This window comes from Beta vulgaris, chromosome 4 (genome assembly GCF_026745355.1).
Source record: "Beta vulgaris subsp. vulgaris cultivar EL10 chromosome 4, EL10.2, whole genome shotgun sequence".
NCBI lineage: Eukaryota > Viridiplantae > Streptophyta > Magnoliopsida > Caryophyllales > Amaranthaceae > Beta > Beta vulgaris.
This window is the reverse complement of record NC_079205.1, coordinates 45,269,072-45,284,371: the sequence shown is the minus strand read 5'-3', so window position 1 is coordinate 45,284,371 and position 15,300 is coordinate 45,269,072. Positions and strand designations below refer to the sequence as shown.

General features: G+C 36.0%; 1 protein-coding gene across 1 annotated transcript; it reads left to right on the top strand.

Moving 5' to 3' along the window:
* Positions 1–5,434: 5,434 nt before the first annotated feature.
* Positions 5,435–13,673, top strand: LOC104891104 (inositol phosphorylceramide glucuronosyltransferase 1). Its single transcript, XM_010676754.3, has 11 exons — positions 5,435–5,629; positions 5,850–6,477; positions 7,316–7,436; positions 7,542–7,727; positions 9,832–9,995; positions 10,207–10,314; positions 10,798–10,935; positions 11,016–11,150; positions 11,318–11,603; positions 11,691–11,814; positions 13,284–13,673. The coding sequence occupies exons 2-11, from the start codon at positions 6,223–6,225 to the stop codon at positions 13,405–13,407; spliced, it is 1,641 nt and encodes a 546-aa protein (XP_010675056.1). The 5' UTR covers positions 5,435–5,629; positions 5,850–6,222; the 3' UTR covers positions 13,408–13,673.
* The last annotated feature ends 1,627 nt before the right edge of the window (positions 13,674–15,300 follow it).

The window sequence follows — 15,300 nt, the reverse complement described above, 5'->3', positions numbered from 1 at the left end:
CTTTCTTGTGAGTCTACAGCATGGAAAGTAATGTTTAGTCCTTTTCATGACGAGGTAGATTCACTGGGAAAAAATGTATTCTACACATGGATTATTTACAGTAGATATGTATGCAAGAATAAAGATGTGGTAGAGTAGATGAACCCAGATTAATATCACAAGTGCTAGATTAGGAAGCCCTCTAAATTATTCATTTTTCACATGCGCCACTATACATTCTAAAACACCGAAACAAAGGGTGTTGAACTGGAAAAATAATGACAACGGAGAAAGGCCATAGGAAGTTGAAACATACATCCATGCTGCCATGCACTGAACACTATCACCAGAACCAGGTATAAAGTATAAGCTACATTACTTGGTTTTGAATAGTGATGATATTTACCATTGAACGTAAACAAAGTATAAACCACGACTGTTAAAAGACAATAGTCATCAAGAAAGAAATTCAACAAAAAGTTGCTTTACTAGAAGCATGAGCTAAAAAAAATAATTGAAAAAATATATATACGATCCCAAATATTGTTCATGATGTTAATTCATCTTCTTCTCAACAGAATCTTTAGAATGACACCATCATTGCCTAACAGCGAGATAACTAAAAAGGATCTTCAAGTAAAATCCTACTGACTTAAAGGGTATGTTTAGTTCTGGATTGAACCAATTTTAGACATAAAAATCAGGGACTGGATTTGGAGACTGACACTTCTACATTCAGAAAACAATCGTCTTTTAGGATTCAGATTGATAGCTCTCGTGTACTACATCTGGACATAATTGAAGTCCAGATAGTTGTAGGTGTCCACTTGCAGTACAAATGATGGGACAATTTGCATAAGAACCAGGTCTTAAGAAACACAAAATTACAGAAGAGACAACAATGTAACAAGGAATTCACATTCCAAAATTCAGCATCAATACATGTTCACTCCAACAGGTGCTCCCTTAAGGATGACAGTGACGAAGAAGGAACATCAGTTTTTTTTTGTTGATAAGTCTGCTTAAATTATTATAAAGTACCACCCTCCTTCAGGAAATGATAGTTACATAAACTGGTAACTTTTCCTAAAATAATAGTGTTTTCGAGTGTCTTTTCATTGATAGCCTTACTAACACAGAGTAATGGATAGTGTGTGTGGGGATTCAACCATTGCAAAGGGTTTTCTAGTAAAATTGTGATATATCCTTAATTATGGATGGTTGAGATAATGCGACAAATATGTCTGCATGGAGTGTGTATATGCATATTCTTCTTTTTAATCTTTGATCAGATTTAATTACTTGACTTGTTGCATCCCCCTCCATCCTATGAAGTATTATATATTATTTCAATTGGTTAGATTCTAGTACACTTTCTACGATCTGTTTGAGCTGTCTCTGGATTCAGATCTGGTAGCTGAATTTAAAACCATGCATTGCTTATTATTGTGTTCATGATTTTAAATCTTTGATACGATCAAAATGAGGGTCATGAAAGTATTTGACAGGCTGTGAGGATGGTTTGTGGCTGTCTCAGCCTAATATCCCAGTTGCGGTAAGCTTGAGATGATGTACTACATTCGGACATAATCGAAGTCCAGATAGTTGTAGGTGTCCAGTTGCGGCGGTACAAATGATGGGACAATTTGCATAAGAAGGAGGTGTTAAGAAACAAAAAATAGAAGAGACATCAATGTAACAAGGAATTCACAATTCTAAAATATTAGTTATATAGCTGAAAAGATTCCATATATTGGTTCAGAGTGCCACAGGCCAGCCTCAGGTCCCAACATGTAATGACATACTAACAGACTATGATCGAGAAGAACAATACATTAGCAAATATCAGGAAGTGAGAGAGTGATATTTACTTAATTAGTCCAAATATCAAAAACATTTTTATCGGTTTGGAGCATCTTTCTTTCATCATTTCATGCAAATCCACTAATGGTTAACATCTCAGCCAAAGCACCGTATTTTTCTAACCAACGTGTTAGCCTTGACTCAATATGAGGTTCTGCTCTCAAACCACAAGAAGAAATCTTAGAATGAAGCATTTCCTCCAACTTGTTCATGTAACCGCTTTCAAACGCATTTTCGCTCTTCCATTTGGGGTCGGTAGCCAACTCGTCCAAGGCCTTTATCAGCACCTCATCCTCTTTTGGAGTCCAATAACACTTGTTTTTCCCCTTTCCCGGCTACCTCCCTCTTGGCTTACTTGACTTGTTGCATCCCCTTCCATCCTATGAAGTATTATATCTCATAGCTATGCAAATTAGCAGAACTAGCAGGACAACAATTTTAATAAAAGCAGCAGAATAATGTTGTTAAAAAGGAGAATTCTAAATTAGATACAATACAACACCAACTAGTAAAAAATAGTAAGAATGCATCCTATGATCTGGCAAGGTGTAGCTAGTAAAAATAGTCAAACATAGCTAGTAAAAAATAGATAAAGGGCACTATGTCAAAAGCATCAGATAGAATACAACACCTACTAGTAAAAAATAGTAAAAATAGCATAACAATAAGCATTGAGATGATATTTGTCAAAAGTTATCAATAACTTAATTTATTTCTAATAGTTGCTACAACTTAAATATCATAAGTACCTAGAACACTAAAAAAGATCAGAGACATTCAACAACACAACTGAAAAATAAAAATATGAACATGTCCAAAGTTCATTGTCGAATTCTAGCTCTCCAACTATTAATATCTTGAGCGAGAGTATTTCTAAAGTTAGTCCAGCCATCCGAGGTTTCAAGAGTTGAAATGAAATCCATTTCGTCATCGGAATCATCGTCTTTAGGTTTATCATCAAAATCATAAGCTATGTCATATGTAGGCATAATTCTCCTAATAAGATTGTGGAGTAAACAACATGCCATGACAATGCGGTCTTGAGTCCGGATAGGAAAGAATGATGGACTTCTCAATATAGACCACCTCCCTTTTAGCAAACCAAAGCACCTCTCAATCACGTTTCTAGCCCTAGCGTGTTTCATGTTGAAATACTCTTCGGCACTTCGTGGTGGGTTATCGGTCCATTCTTTGAAATGATATCTTTATCCCCTAAAAAGAGATAAAAACCCATCGCAGTTAGTGTATCCAACATCAATCAAGTAATATTTACCTATATTTTAAAAAATTTACTACATGTTTCCTATATTTAGAAACTTTTTAGATATAGAATAATATGTTAAGTTACCTCGAGGAACCCTTAACCCATTTGGCGTCGAAATAGCATTCTGTAGCATACGACAATTATGTGCAGAACCTTCCCACCCATGTAGCACGTAGACAAACTCCTGATTAGGCATGCAAACCCCTAATACGTTCATGGTTATGGTGCCTTTTCTTGTTCGATACCTTGCTCTATCTTTTGTTGACACCCTCATGTTAATATAGGTGCCATCTAATGCACCTAAACAATTCTACAAAACGAGTAATAATTTTTGAATAATTTTAACTCAAGACAATTTGACTACTAATACTATTCAATGGGCACAAATGATTTAGGTGAAATACCTTGAAAGGTTTCCATCTATCATCTTCACAATCTTCGCCCATTAGTGTAGGCTTGGTAAGTAAGTGCTCATGTAACTTTAGGACAACCGTTAGACAAAGGTGAAACTTTCTACTCACCGTTTCTCCACTTCTAATGAAAAAGTGTCCAATAGACCTATTTTTCTTATGGTGAGCCAATATATACATAAACATAGCTACTATCTCCTCAAGTGACATGTTTCGAGTCCCACTAAATCCTCCTATATCTCTAAGCATTTCATAAAGCACATTAAAAGTATGTCTAGTCACTCAAAGTTCATTTTACAAGATACATCACTCTCTCGAATTAGCCTTCTTAAAGTCTCCATACACATTTTTTTTTTCAGGACTTTTTCCTCCCCGTCAAATCAAGACTCCTAACAACAATTATGCTCATCATGTACTGATGTACCACAAAAGATACATCATATATGCAACACAAATTAGTGAATCTACCAACTAAATTTGTTGACATTTCTTCTTCCTCCTTGATATTTGGTTATAACGTTCCATTTCTGAAACAAAACAAACCTCCTAGAATTATCATTACAACCCACTAACAACAACACATAAGTAACATCCATAAATTATATATCACATAACAAACTAAATCAAGTATGTTCACTAACTAATGCTTCAACCCAATTTCTAGTAGGACTGGAGTAGAATGATTATAGCAACAACAATTAAAACATAGAAAGAATACCAACAAAACATAAACATCATCAATTTTAAGACCTAAACATCCATAAACATAAACATAAATCAAACATAAACATAAATTAAATATAAACATCCGTAAATAATTGTAACAGCAGCTGAACAATTATAACAACAACAACAAAAAACTGTAGCAGAACGACAATTGTAATACATTGGCAAAGTTGGAAAAAAAAACTATAATACAAAGTTGAAATCATCAATTGAAACATAAATAGAAGAATACCAACAAATCTAGAGCAGAACGACAAAAATCAACAATAACAACATCAGGACAAGTATAGGCAAAAAACACCCTAGTTTTAAGAAGAACTAGTATTTAGGCCCGGGCGATGCCCCAAATTTTCTCTTTGCTACAATTTATTAGTAGTTAAATAAGTATTCTCATACTCATTTAAAAAAGTCATCTTATTCATTATATGTATTTCAAACGTTTTCCATTCATATGTCATCATTAATTTTGATTACAAAATCAATAATGTTATGGTGGAGTAATGGTTGGATTTCTTACTTTCATACTTTTATGGGTTCGAATCTTTACGTAAACAATTCTTCTTCTTTTTTTTTTACTATATGAGAAAGACGTGGATATAATGTTATTGGATGAGGGAGGGTGACACGTGGCACATATACCCTAGTTTTAACAAGAATGTAGAGATGGATACCTAAGTTTAATTTTGTCGAAATAACAAGGTAAATATTCGCAATCCCTTTGATATGAGGAGAATTCGACAAAAAAAAAAAGAATAAAAGCATTAATATAGTGAAAATCGCACAAAAATATACTGTAAAATCACTCGAAAATTACCTGTGGAAAAAAGATCATTGGTTGTTCTTGCGTAAACATTATCTTCGCAACATATTTGAAGAACTTCGTAGTACATTTAAAGATTTTCCAGATTTTGAACAGATTTCGAAGATGAATAGAGGAGAGAGAAAAGGAGTGAAGGGTTTGAAGATGAGGGAATCAAGGTAACGTGATTTGTTTCCTCTGGTGCGAGGAGTGTTTCAAGATGGAAGAATCAAAACCGAGCCAATAAAGGAGTGAAAAAAATAAATAATCCAACCAAACATAAAATAAGAAAGTGTGTTACCTCACTCCGTCTCCAAACTCAAAATATTTCCAACCAAACAGACCCTTAAAATCTCTTAAAATTAAGAGAAATTCTAACAAAGTGAGTTATCCCACAGTCTCGAATCTCATTTTTCTTATTAGCTTCCCCCTACACTCGGTTTTTCAACTTATCACCTCTTCTGTGACGATGCCGATCTACTGTAATTTGTATTTTTTATTTGGGTTATTTTAATTTCATTTCTTTTTTGTGTAACTGCTGCACTTCGACCTACTCTTCTATCCATTTCTTCATCACTTTCGTTCTATGTAAGTGGAATTCCAGTTTTACCTTTTTTTTAAATAGAAAATATTTGCAATGAATCTTCATGTGGATCATTTGTATAAAACTTCACATGTCTGCTAGTTATTAGATTTGCGTACAACTCCATTTGCAGTGAATTTCATTAGTAGATATACATATACACTTTATTTTATATTTTATGAATTAGACAAATGATAAGGTGCTGTTTTCTGTTCTTTTCTACAGAATTGGCTCGTTTTGATCTTTCTTTGAGAAGGAGAAGAGATTTATAAGCTGAGAAGAGTATTTTGTGGTGCTTGTTGGTATTAGTATTGCCAGCAAATGGTACTTCAAACTTTTGATGATATAAAATGACATTGGAAATAAGTTATTTGATTAGTAGATCCATGAATTACTAATCTTTAAATATCTCAGCAGTCAACCAAATCCTTAAACTACCCATCTTTGAATATTCAACTCCTTGCTCTTGATCTTTGTTCATTAATCAAACCCAGAAAAAACTGCACAAAAATAACACTTTTACTCGCTATTTTTCTCTCCTCATAACACACAAAAACAGGAAAAACCCACCTGAGTTCACCCAAATTGCTCGACAATTATGGTGAAATTCAGGATTTTGAATCATGGGTTTACTTTAATCTTGTGTTTTTTACTGTTGCAATCTTCTATTCTGCGTATAGATGCAAAAAGGTCCCAATCTACCAAGGAAGCTTATGTGACATTATTGTATGGTGATGAGTTCGTTTTGGGTGTTAGAGTTTTAGGGAAGTCAATTCGTGACACAGGTTCCAAGAAAGATATGGTGGTTTTGGTTTCTGATGGTGTTTCTGATTATGCCAAAACCCTTCTCGAGGTATCTTCTATATTTGCTCTCTATTTTCCCTTACGTTTATTGTTTCATATATCATGAAAACGATTTCTTATGATGATTCATGTTAGCACTTAGACCAACCAAAATCATTTTGGAACTAAGGCTTTGTTGTTGTTGTTGGATTTAACATTTTTGCTTACTTTATAGTAGTACACTTTGGGTTGCTTAGGTTTTTGTTTTGGCTTGTAAAATTCTGGGGAGATGAGAATATAGGGAGAACAACAGTGGTAAGTGAGGAACTTTGTGATTAGTGGATAGAAATTGTTACATCATAGGATTATTGATGGTGCTGGAGCTGATTAGTAACGTTTGGACTATGTTAATGGTAGATTTTGTTGATTCTCTACTTCTTTTGTCATATATATGTTCTGATGTAATCTGCAGTTTGTGGTGTTGGAATAATGGGCTTAATGGAAACTACTGGTCTGTGCTCTTGTGAGTAGGGCTTCTTTTATATATATATATGGGAGCGCCTCATAAGGGTCATTAAATGATGTGGTGCTCTAATTTCAGGCTAAAGTTTATATGTGACTTTTCTTGTGTAGAAGCTAATATTATGGTCAGGGATACTCTCTTGAAGCTTAACTCTATATACTGGGGCAGTACCTTGTTTGGTTTAAAAATAGGCCCTGTTTAATTTTCTATTGTGCAAAATAATTTATCATCATTATGTGGCTGTTCTTGTTTTGGTGAATTATTGTCTGAGCGACTTTCTTTAGTTTGTATTGTGGTGCTGTTGTTTTGCATTGTACACGAGCATCTTTTGATGGTGATGCAGTTAAGAAGGTTATAAATAAATGAGAGTTTTTTTTTTTAACAGGCTGATGGCTGGATAGTGGAGATGATCTCTCTACTGCAGAATCCCAACCGTGTTCGTCCGACAAGGTTTTGGGGTGTTTATACAAAGCTCAAGATATTCAACATGACCAATTATGAAAAGGGTAATTGGTTTTCTGATATGTGATACTTTGCTTTTTGCTTTCTGCCTATAATAATTCATTTTACATTTGAATTACTCAATGTTAAGTTAACTGCATGTTGTACAGTTGTATATCTTGATGCGGATACGATTGTGATCAAGAACATTGAGGATCTCTTTAAATGCGGGAAGTTCTGTGCTAACCTGAAGCATTCTGAAAGACTTAATTCTGGAGTGTTGGTTGTTGAACCATCTAAAATGCTTTTTAATGACATGCTGAAGAAAGTTGGTACTTTGCCTTCTTATACTGGAGGTAATATCTTAACCTATTAGTTCCTTCTTGGGCTACAAGAGACTTGTAGTGATAACAATCTAAATGTTTGCATGTTTTAGTCTTAAATAGTGAGGGTATTCTTTTTGAAAGAAGATATGAAACTGCTAGTGTTGATGTTTGAGGTTTCTTTATCAATTGAAACATCACAATTTGGCTGCAAGCAGAGACTTAAGAAGAGGGAATTCTGTTGGCAAGAGGGACATAGGACTATAGGAGGGGCACTTTTCTCCTGCTTTTTGGGAATAAGGGGTGGTTAGTGTTGGTTAGTGGGGAATTGTGTGTGTCATCAACTACAAATCCACTAACAAAAAGCATTTGAAAATTAATTGTGTTGACTATCTGCTCCAAAGAGTAACCTCTATTCAAATTTCTAGGGAGAATTGGACCTGGTTTATTGTTATTTGAATCTGTTGGATTGATCCATACAATGGCATGGCTTTTTAGGTGTATAAGATAGGTTTAAGATTGAGCTATAAGTAACATATGGATATTGTTGGTTGCTGCGGTGCTAACAGATAAGTTTATGAGCTAGAATTTAGCGTGGTGCAGCTAATACAAAAAGAATTACATGCTTAAATTGTGGCGATACAGTCTTCTGACTTTGGCCTCTCTTTTCGGGTGAGCCATGAGCCTCTTATTTCACCAGGATTGCAATTTGCAGCATTGCCATTTTTTTATCTTTTTAGATTTACCAATAACTCCAATTTCAGGATGAGTACTATGAGAGAGCCACCCATCTCTTTTTGTCTTATTCTCGACTGCATATTGTTGGCATTTTAAAAAATGGGGATTTTGTACATACAAATTGGTTTAGGATATGTAACTGATGCTTTTACATGTCAAGCTACTCTTTTGTCTTCCATGGTTCACTACCACTAATCTGATTGGGGGGGGGGGGGGACAAGGAAAGTGTTTTTTTAATGTCGAAGAAGTAACTTATGAGGTAACTGGCTGTCTTGCGTTGGTTCTTCATAGAAGCAGACAATGATTGCTATTTGATCATAGTAGATAGTGAGCTCTTTCTTCTCCCCCCCCCCCCCCCCACCATCCCAACCCAAACAAACAAAAAGAAAAACCTTTTATGATAAATAAAAAGAACATTTTTATCCTATTCTGTGACTGTCTACAGCCATTGGATATTTCCCTCCTTCAAAAGTTCTCCCTGCATTACGGTGCCTTGTATTAAATAAGAGTTTAAACCTTCTCAATCTACTCAAAGGCCTTCTCTGGTTCAACTAGTCCAAGCTCACCGAATTAATCCATGGAAGTCGAACTTAGATGACAGTCATGGAAATGTTTCAACAGGTAGCCTTAATTGCCTTATAAAACAACTTTTATGCAAGTATGCGTAAATAAAACATCATCATCAGATGGCAAAAACTAAAAAGGTATTTATGTAAGACATGAATATGAAAATTTCTCTTACCTTCTTCTGGATAAAGCTTCCTATTTTTCATAGTATGCTTGCAATTTCTTAGGGACTGAAGTTTTATGAATGTGGGTAATTAAATGATGTGTCCCTCTGAATGAATGGGAAGATCTATGGCCAACTTACATCTAATCATACCAGGACTAAATGTGCTGCCGTCTTCTATTTTTAACGCCCCCACTTCAAAAATTATGGTTGTCCTTTGCTATCTGAGATCAAAGTTTTTTTATTTTATTTTACCCACTACTTTAATAGCACTAAAGTTGGCTTCTTGGAGTAAATGGAATATAATAGATGCCTCTCCTTTATAATCTGAGAATAGTGAGAGATTTCACTCTCGTCTATTTGTTATGTTGCTGTAACGATTGTGCGCTTTGAGTTGTTTTGGGAATATGATGTTCCCTTTTTATGAAGACAAGACCTTTCTCTATTATAAAGCACAGAATACTTGGTCATATGATGTTATTTACTGTTTGTAGTTTGACTTATCTTAGAGGTTTTGTGCTGTTTATTACTCTCACTTACATGGATATCTTTCATGTCACGAGATTGATGCTGAATTCTTTTCCCTTTCACTGATATGTATCAGTTCATTCGTCACCTTAATTTTACACTTGTTTAATGTTTTCACTTCCACTGTATTGGTTTTCTCAGGAGATCAAGGGTTTTTGAATTCCTATTATGCTGGATTTGCCGATGCGCGTTTATTTGATCCTAATATGTCACCTGAAGAGTTGAAATCTAGACCAGTTCCAGAGATGGAGCGCCTCTCTACTCTCTATAATGCTGATGTTGGTCTGTACATGCTTGCTAACAAGGTATTTAGTTCTTTGAAAAGACATCCAATACCTCTTGATGCTTGAATTGTTTTCATCTATTATTTCTGAATGATGTTTCAATCTCCCCCTTCTGGGGACTGGGGCTATCATGAATATTAAGATCTTGGCTTATCTTGGACAACAGTATGCAAATCGATTCACATTATATCAGTGATTAGGGAATTCTATTTTTTTTTGCTTTGAGATGCAGTGGATGGTAGATGAGAATGAACTTCGTGTTATTCATTATACTCTTGGTCCCCTGAAACCATGGGATTGGTGGACAGCCTGGCTGGTGAAACCTGTTGATCTCTGGCAGGTATTTGCATCTGTTCCTTACTTTACTATAGTTACTTTCTCTATGTAGTCAGTACACAATCATGCAGTATCATCTACATCTTTGTATATTAATGTGTATGAGCTTGTCTCTGCTCTCCATGTCTATTGTTATCGTTGTTTATCTGTCCGACATTCTTGGATCTTGGCCACTTTCTTGTTTATCGTCACTGTTTACCCTTTAAACCTAGTACTGGAGGGTCTAGTAAGGCAATCAACAACCAGTATATATTTGATTGGAATTTCTTATATATATCAGTAATAGTTTATGTAGCCAATTTCACCTTGTGGGTTAAAGCTTGATTGGTTTGTGTTTTGTTGAGAAGCTCGCCTGTTATAGTGTGTGCAGTTTGTTTTTTTATCAAACCTGTTGTAGTATCGGAGCTGTAATTGTTTGCAACAGTGAAGGAATCTGTTAAGCAAGTTAAACTTAATGCATGGATTTACAATTCTCCTGATACTGCAGGACATTAGGCAGAGGGTTGAGGAATCTCTACCTGGAACTGCGGGAGGAAGAAATTCTCAAGATGAACTCTTGGTCAAAGTTCTATTTCTGCTCCCTTTCCTTGGTCTGATCTTCCTTTACCACCATTCTTTTCTTCTGGTAGGACTGTTGATTTGTGTTTTCTTAGATCATAAGTTGAAAATGTTGTTGGATCTGAGAACGACGAAATTGGTTTGTAGGCCTTCGAATTTTTTGGGTCGCTTTGTAGACCTTCATTGTGTGACCGTATGAGACACCTTGCTCTCAGATTAAGAACTGGTATTATGATTCCATTTGCTGCAGTGTCCTCATCAGCCACAAACTCCAGTCAACAGGTCTGTTTCTCCTTAAGGTTCATATTTTAGGGCTGTTAAGCTGTTATTAGAGAAAACATCGCTGAAGATATGAGCTATATGCTGTTACATTGATGCTAAGCTACTCACTTCTCTCATTCATAGGAGCTCCATGTATGTCTTACATTCTTTCTTTGATGTTTGAACAGCTTTACAGTGGTTTTCTATCCAAGGTTCCTTGGTTTCTTGGAGGAATGTCAATCTCTGTGTGCCTTCTAGCTTTTGTTATATCTCTTGGACTGGCTCTTCTGATTGTTCCACGACAAGTGCTGCCCTGGATCGGGTTACTACTTATGTACGAGTGGACTTTTACTATCTTCTTCCTACTATTTGGAGGCTATCTACGGCTGCTTCAGCAGTGGGGAAAAGTAAAAGCCATCCAAGCCAGATCTTATTCGTCTGATCCTGAATCTTTAGATTATGATTCTGGGAAAGGTCTGTAATATCTGATGTATTTCTCCTGTTTATGTAACCCAAGCGTTACCTGCTCCTTATGTTTTTTCTGGTTCTTGCTTGTCTTAGGTCATCAGCGGCAGGTGTCCTCTTTTGATGCTGCAGTACTATATTATGGATTGGGAATGGTTCTTCTAGCAATTGCAGCACCATCATTGCCTTTCCTTCTTGGAATTACTGCTTTGTTTGTGAGGTATGTGGCACATTTGCAGTTATTTTGAGAGGTTAATCTTGAATAATTTAAATAGGTTTTTGGTTCTATCATCTACGTCTATTTTGAGTCATGCACTTCATTTAACTTACGGATTAGGGTTGTACAAGCTAAACAACAAGAGGCCTATTGTTGTTGAGTAATCTCATCATTACCAATATTGGCAAATCTGCACACCCTCCCTTCTCTTTGCCTTAAAATTGGTACTTGAACTTTTGCTTTTGGTAGAGATGCTCTACATTATAGGAATAAGTCCTGACTTCAAGGTGCAAAATCGTGTCCAAGTGAGGCCTTGGTTATTAGAAATCCTTAGCACTCAAGTGGCATGTACTATGAAGCGCTTGAGTTGTAAAATCATAAGCGCCTCTTTCAAATTCTGCGTGTCATCTTTAGATATTCATTTAGCATGCTTATTAGGCATTGGGCAATATATGAAGTTTGTCTTAAAGAGTGTTTGGTTGGCAGAAAGATTATATGTTGGAAAAGTTGTTTCCCGCTTTTCTTTGGTTTGTCAATGGTGGGAAACTGTTTCCTTGAAGAGTTGAAGGAGGACAATAAAGCTCCCAAAGATGAATAATATTTTCCTTTTAAAGGAGGAAATGCCTGTATTTCTTTCCTAACTCAGCTTCCTCTTTCTTTTCTCCTTTCCATCCTCTCCCCTTCTGTTTTCTTCTTTTTTCTAAAAGAAATTCTTTTTACCTTCTCTTTTCCTGTGAAGAACCAAACTGGGGAAAAATAATTTACAATTGCGTATTCCTTTCGGTTCGTGGAAATTCATTGTCCATTGTATATTGCAAGTCTTCATAATTATTAATCTTAGTTCGAACAACTTTTATGGACTAAGGACAATTTTGAGATGCCTATGCTATAGCATTTACTTACCCTATGGGTGTCACCTTATACACAACTTCAAAACTCATACTCGTAGCCAACAGAATTGTGATGTTCAATATCCATTCCCTCTAGACAGTAATTCTCTTCACATGTCTCCCTCCTGGTTCATAATATATGCAATGAATTAAGAATTTATACATATCCATTGAACCCAAATTTGGTTCGTGAATATGCAACTATCTTCTTATACTACAAGAACTATCTCATATATTTTTACATATCCATAATGTAGATTTTATATAAAGTATGAAATAAATTAGAGGGGAAGGCGCTTAGCATATTGACCTTCTCATACCCCTACCTCTAGTCGGTCCAGTTAGATCCCACATGGTTCAGTTCCTGTAGAAAATTCATACTTTCTGAACTGTGAAGTTATAAATCAGTCCTTGAAATTTCACAGCTCACCATATTTGTTGCTTGTATGAAGAGTTTTTTATGAACACGCAAATTTCTAACCCTGCTGATGATTTCGTAAATTAGGCATGCTTTTTTCTTGGCAGATTTGAGACTCAGATGTAAATTTCTGCATGTCTAACAGATGCTATCCCCTTTTGCAGACTAGGTTTGATGGTTGTGGGCGGCATAGTTTTGGCTGCTTTTATGACTTATGCATCAGAACACCTTGCTATTCAGTCCTTCTTGAAAGGGCTTGATGACCGAGATGTGCCGTGGACAAGGTAGACATGTTGGTAAATGTATGTAAGTTTTAATTTCTCTTCTTTGTGACCTGTCAATTTAGATGGTTTCCCCACTCCATTATATCAAGGGGAAGTTTTGTTAATTCTGTTTGGGCCTGGATTATTTCGTGTGTTGTAATGTTGTAGGATCTCAGGCAACTTGTTTACAAAATGTAGATATTTGCTAACTTTTTAGTTGTCGAATGTAAATGATTTAGATGTTGTAGTTCATGAGCTATTCGCAGCGATATCTGTAGTATTTTCTTCGCATTTCTGAAATTTCATAATGGAGATTTTGGCGTTCTAGGTTAAGTTGCATGACTTGAAGATTAAGGTGTCATCTGTGCAATAATTCTTTGAGATTGGCTATTGATGATAATAAGAGAGATTTTCTAGCTGTGAGATCCTGCTTCTTATCTATTTCCTTTTGCGTTCTTACTCCCTTAAAATTTTCTAATATGAATGTTATTCAGACCCTAGAATGTCGAGGTTCTAGATGACCAAGCAGGTATAGATAGATTAATACTACCTATCTATTTTCATTTTAAGTGCAATCTATACAAACTTGTACGAACAAGCTCTCCAGGCGCATGATAAGGTGAAAGTGTTATTGTGCACCTGGTGGTCAAATGCGCCGGAAAAAGAACTCTGGTGCTAGTGAGTTGGCGACAAGAACAGGAAGTAATGGGAAAGCTTCTTCGAGCTCTCAAAAGCAAGTTGTTGGTGCAGATTATACAAATGGCAATGGAACAGTAACTCGAAGTGTCAAAGTGGAGATTCTGGTGTCTGAGATCACGAATCCAGTTACTGTAGTAATGGAGAAAGATGTATCATTGGTGGAGGAAGCTCGCAATAACTGGAAGAGTTTACCCAGAGTAGACTTTTAAATAAAGGTATGAATCTTAGTTTTGTTGCTCTGACAGTTAATGGTGAATTAGTTGCTCCGATAGTGAATGGTGAATTAGTTGCTCGAGTTGTTAAGAGTGATGTTGATCGCATGACTAGAAACTGGGAAAATACTTATTGTATATGTAATAGGGCAAAAACCCTAGTATGGTGGCCATAACTAATTACTGTAAAGCTCAATGGGCTCCTAAAAGTAATTTTAAAGTTTTTAAACATGATGAGGGTTATTATGTGGTTAAGTTGGAATCTTCAATTCCTGTACTCAGGTCGTCATTTGTTTTTTTGGGAAAGCCATGATAGTGAAGCAATGGACTTCAAACTTTAATTTCCAAAAAGAAGTGTTGAGGGTAATTCCTATTTGGATTAAGTTGCCTAACCTACCACTTAATGCTGGAGTCTGAGCCATTGAGTAGAATTGGTAGTGATGTAACCAAGTAATTGGGAATTTCTTTTGCTAGAATTATGGTGGAAATGGATGTTACTGTTGTCATACATACTGAAATTAGTATTGCTGATTCTAATGGGGTAGTCTTTAAACAATGACTTGTGTATGACTGGTTTCCCCCCTTCTGTCAACAAGTGGGATATTCTTGTGAGAGGAACTAATAACCCAAAAAAGGTTACTCAAAGGTGGGTTGCAAAAGGGGCAAATGACTTACAAAAGGAGCCTATTCTTCCTGCAAACGATATTTCTCCCTCCACTAGTGAAGTCTTAGAGGGTGCTATTGGGGAGGGTATGGGTGCTGGACCTTCTCATGAGGGACTAACCCCCCCCCCCCCCCCGATAATGTGACTCTAGTAGTCACGCCAATAGTTCCTACTCAAAGGCAGAACTCAGAACTCACTGGAAGGAGTGTGGAAGATAGTAACAAAGAAATCTAAATATATGTCTTTTCAATCTGCCAGGATTATTGAGCAGCTGGAGTTGGGGGTGCCAAGGGACCTAACCCTTATTTATCATAATGTTCTGTACATCTTGGAATGTTAGAGG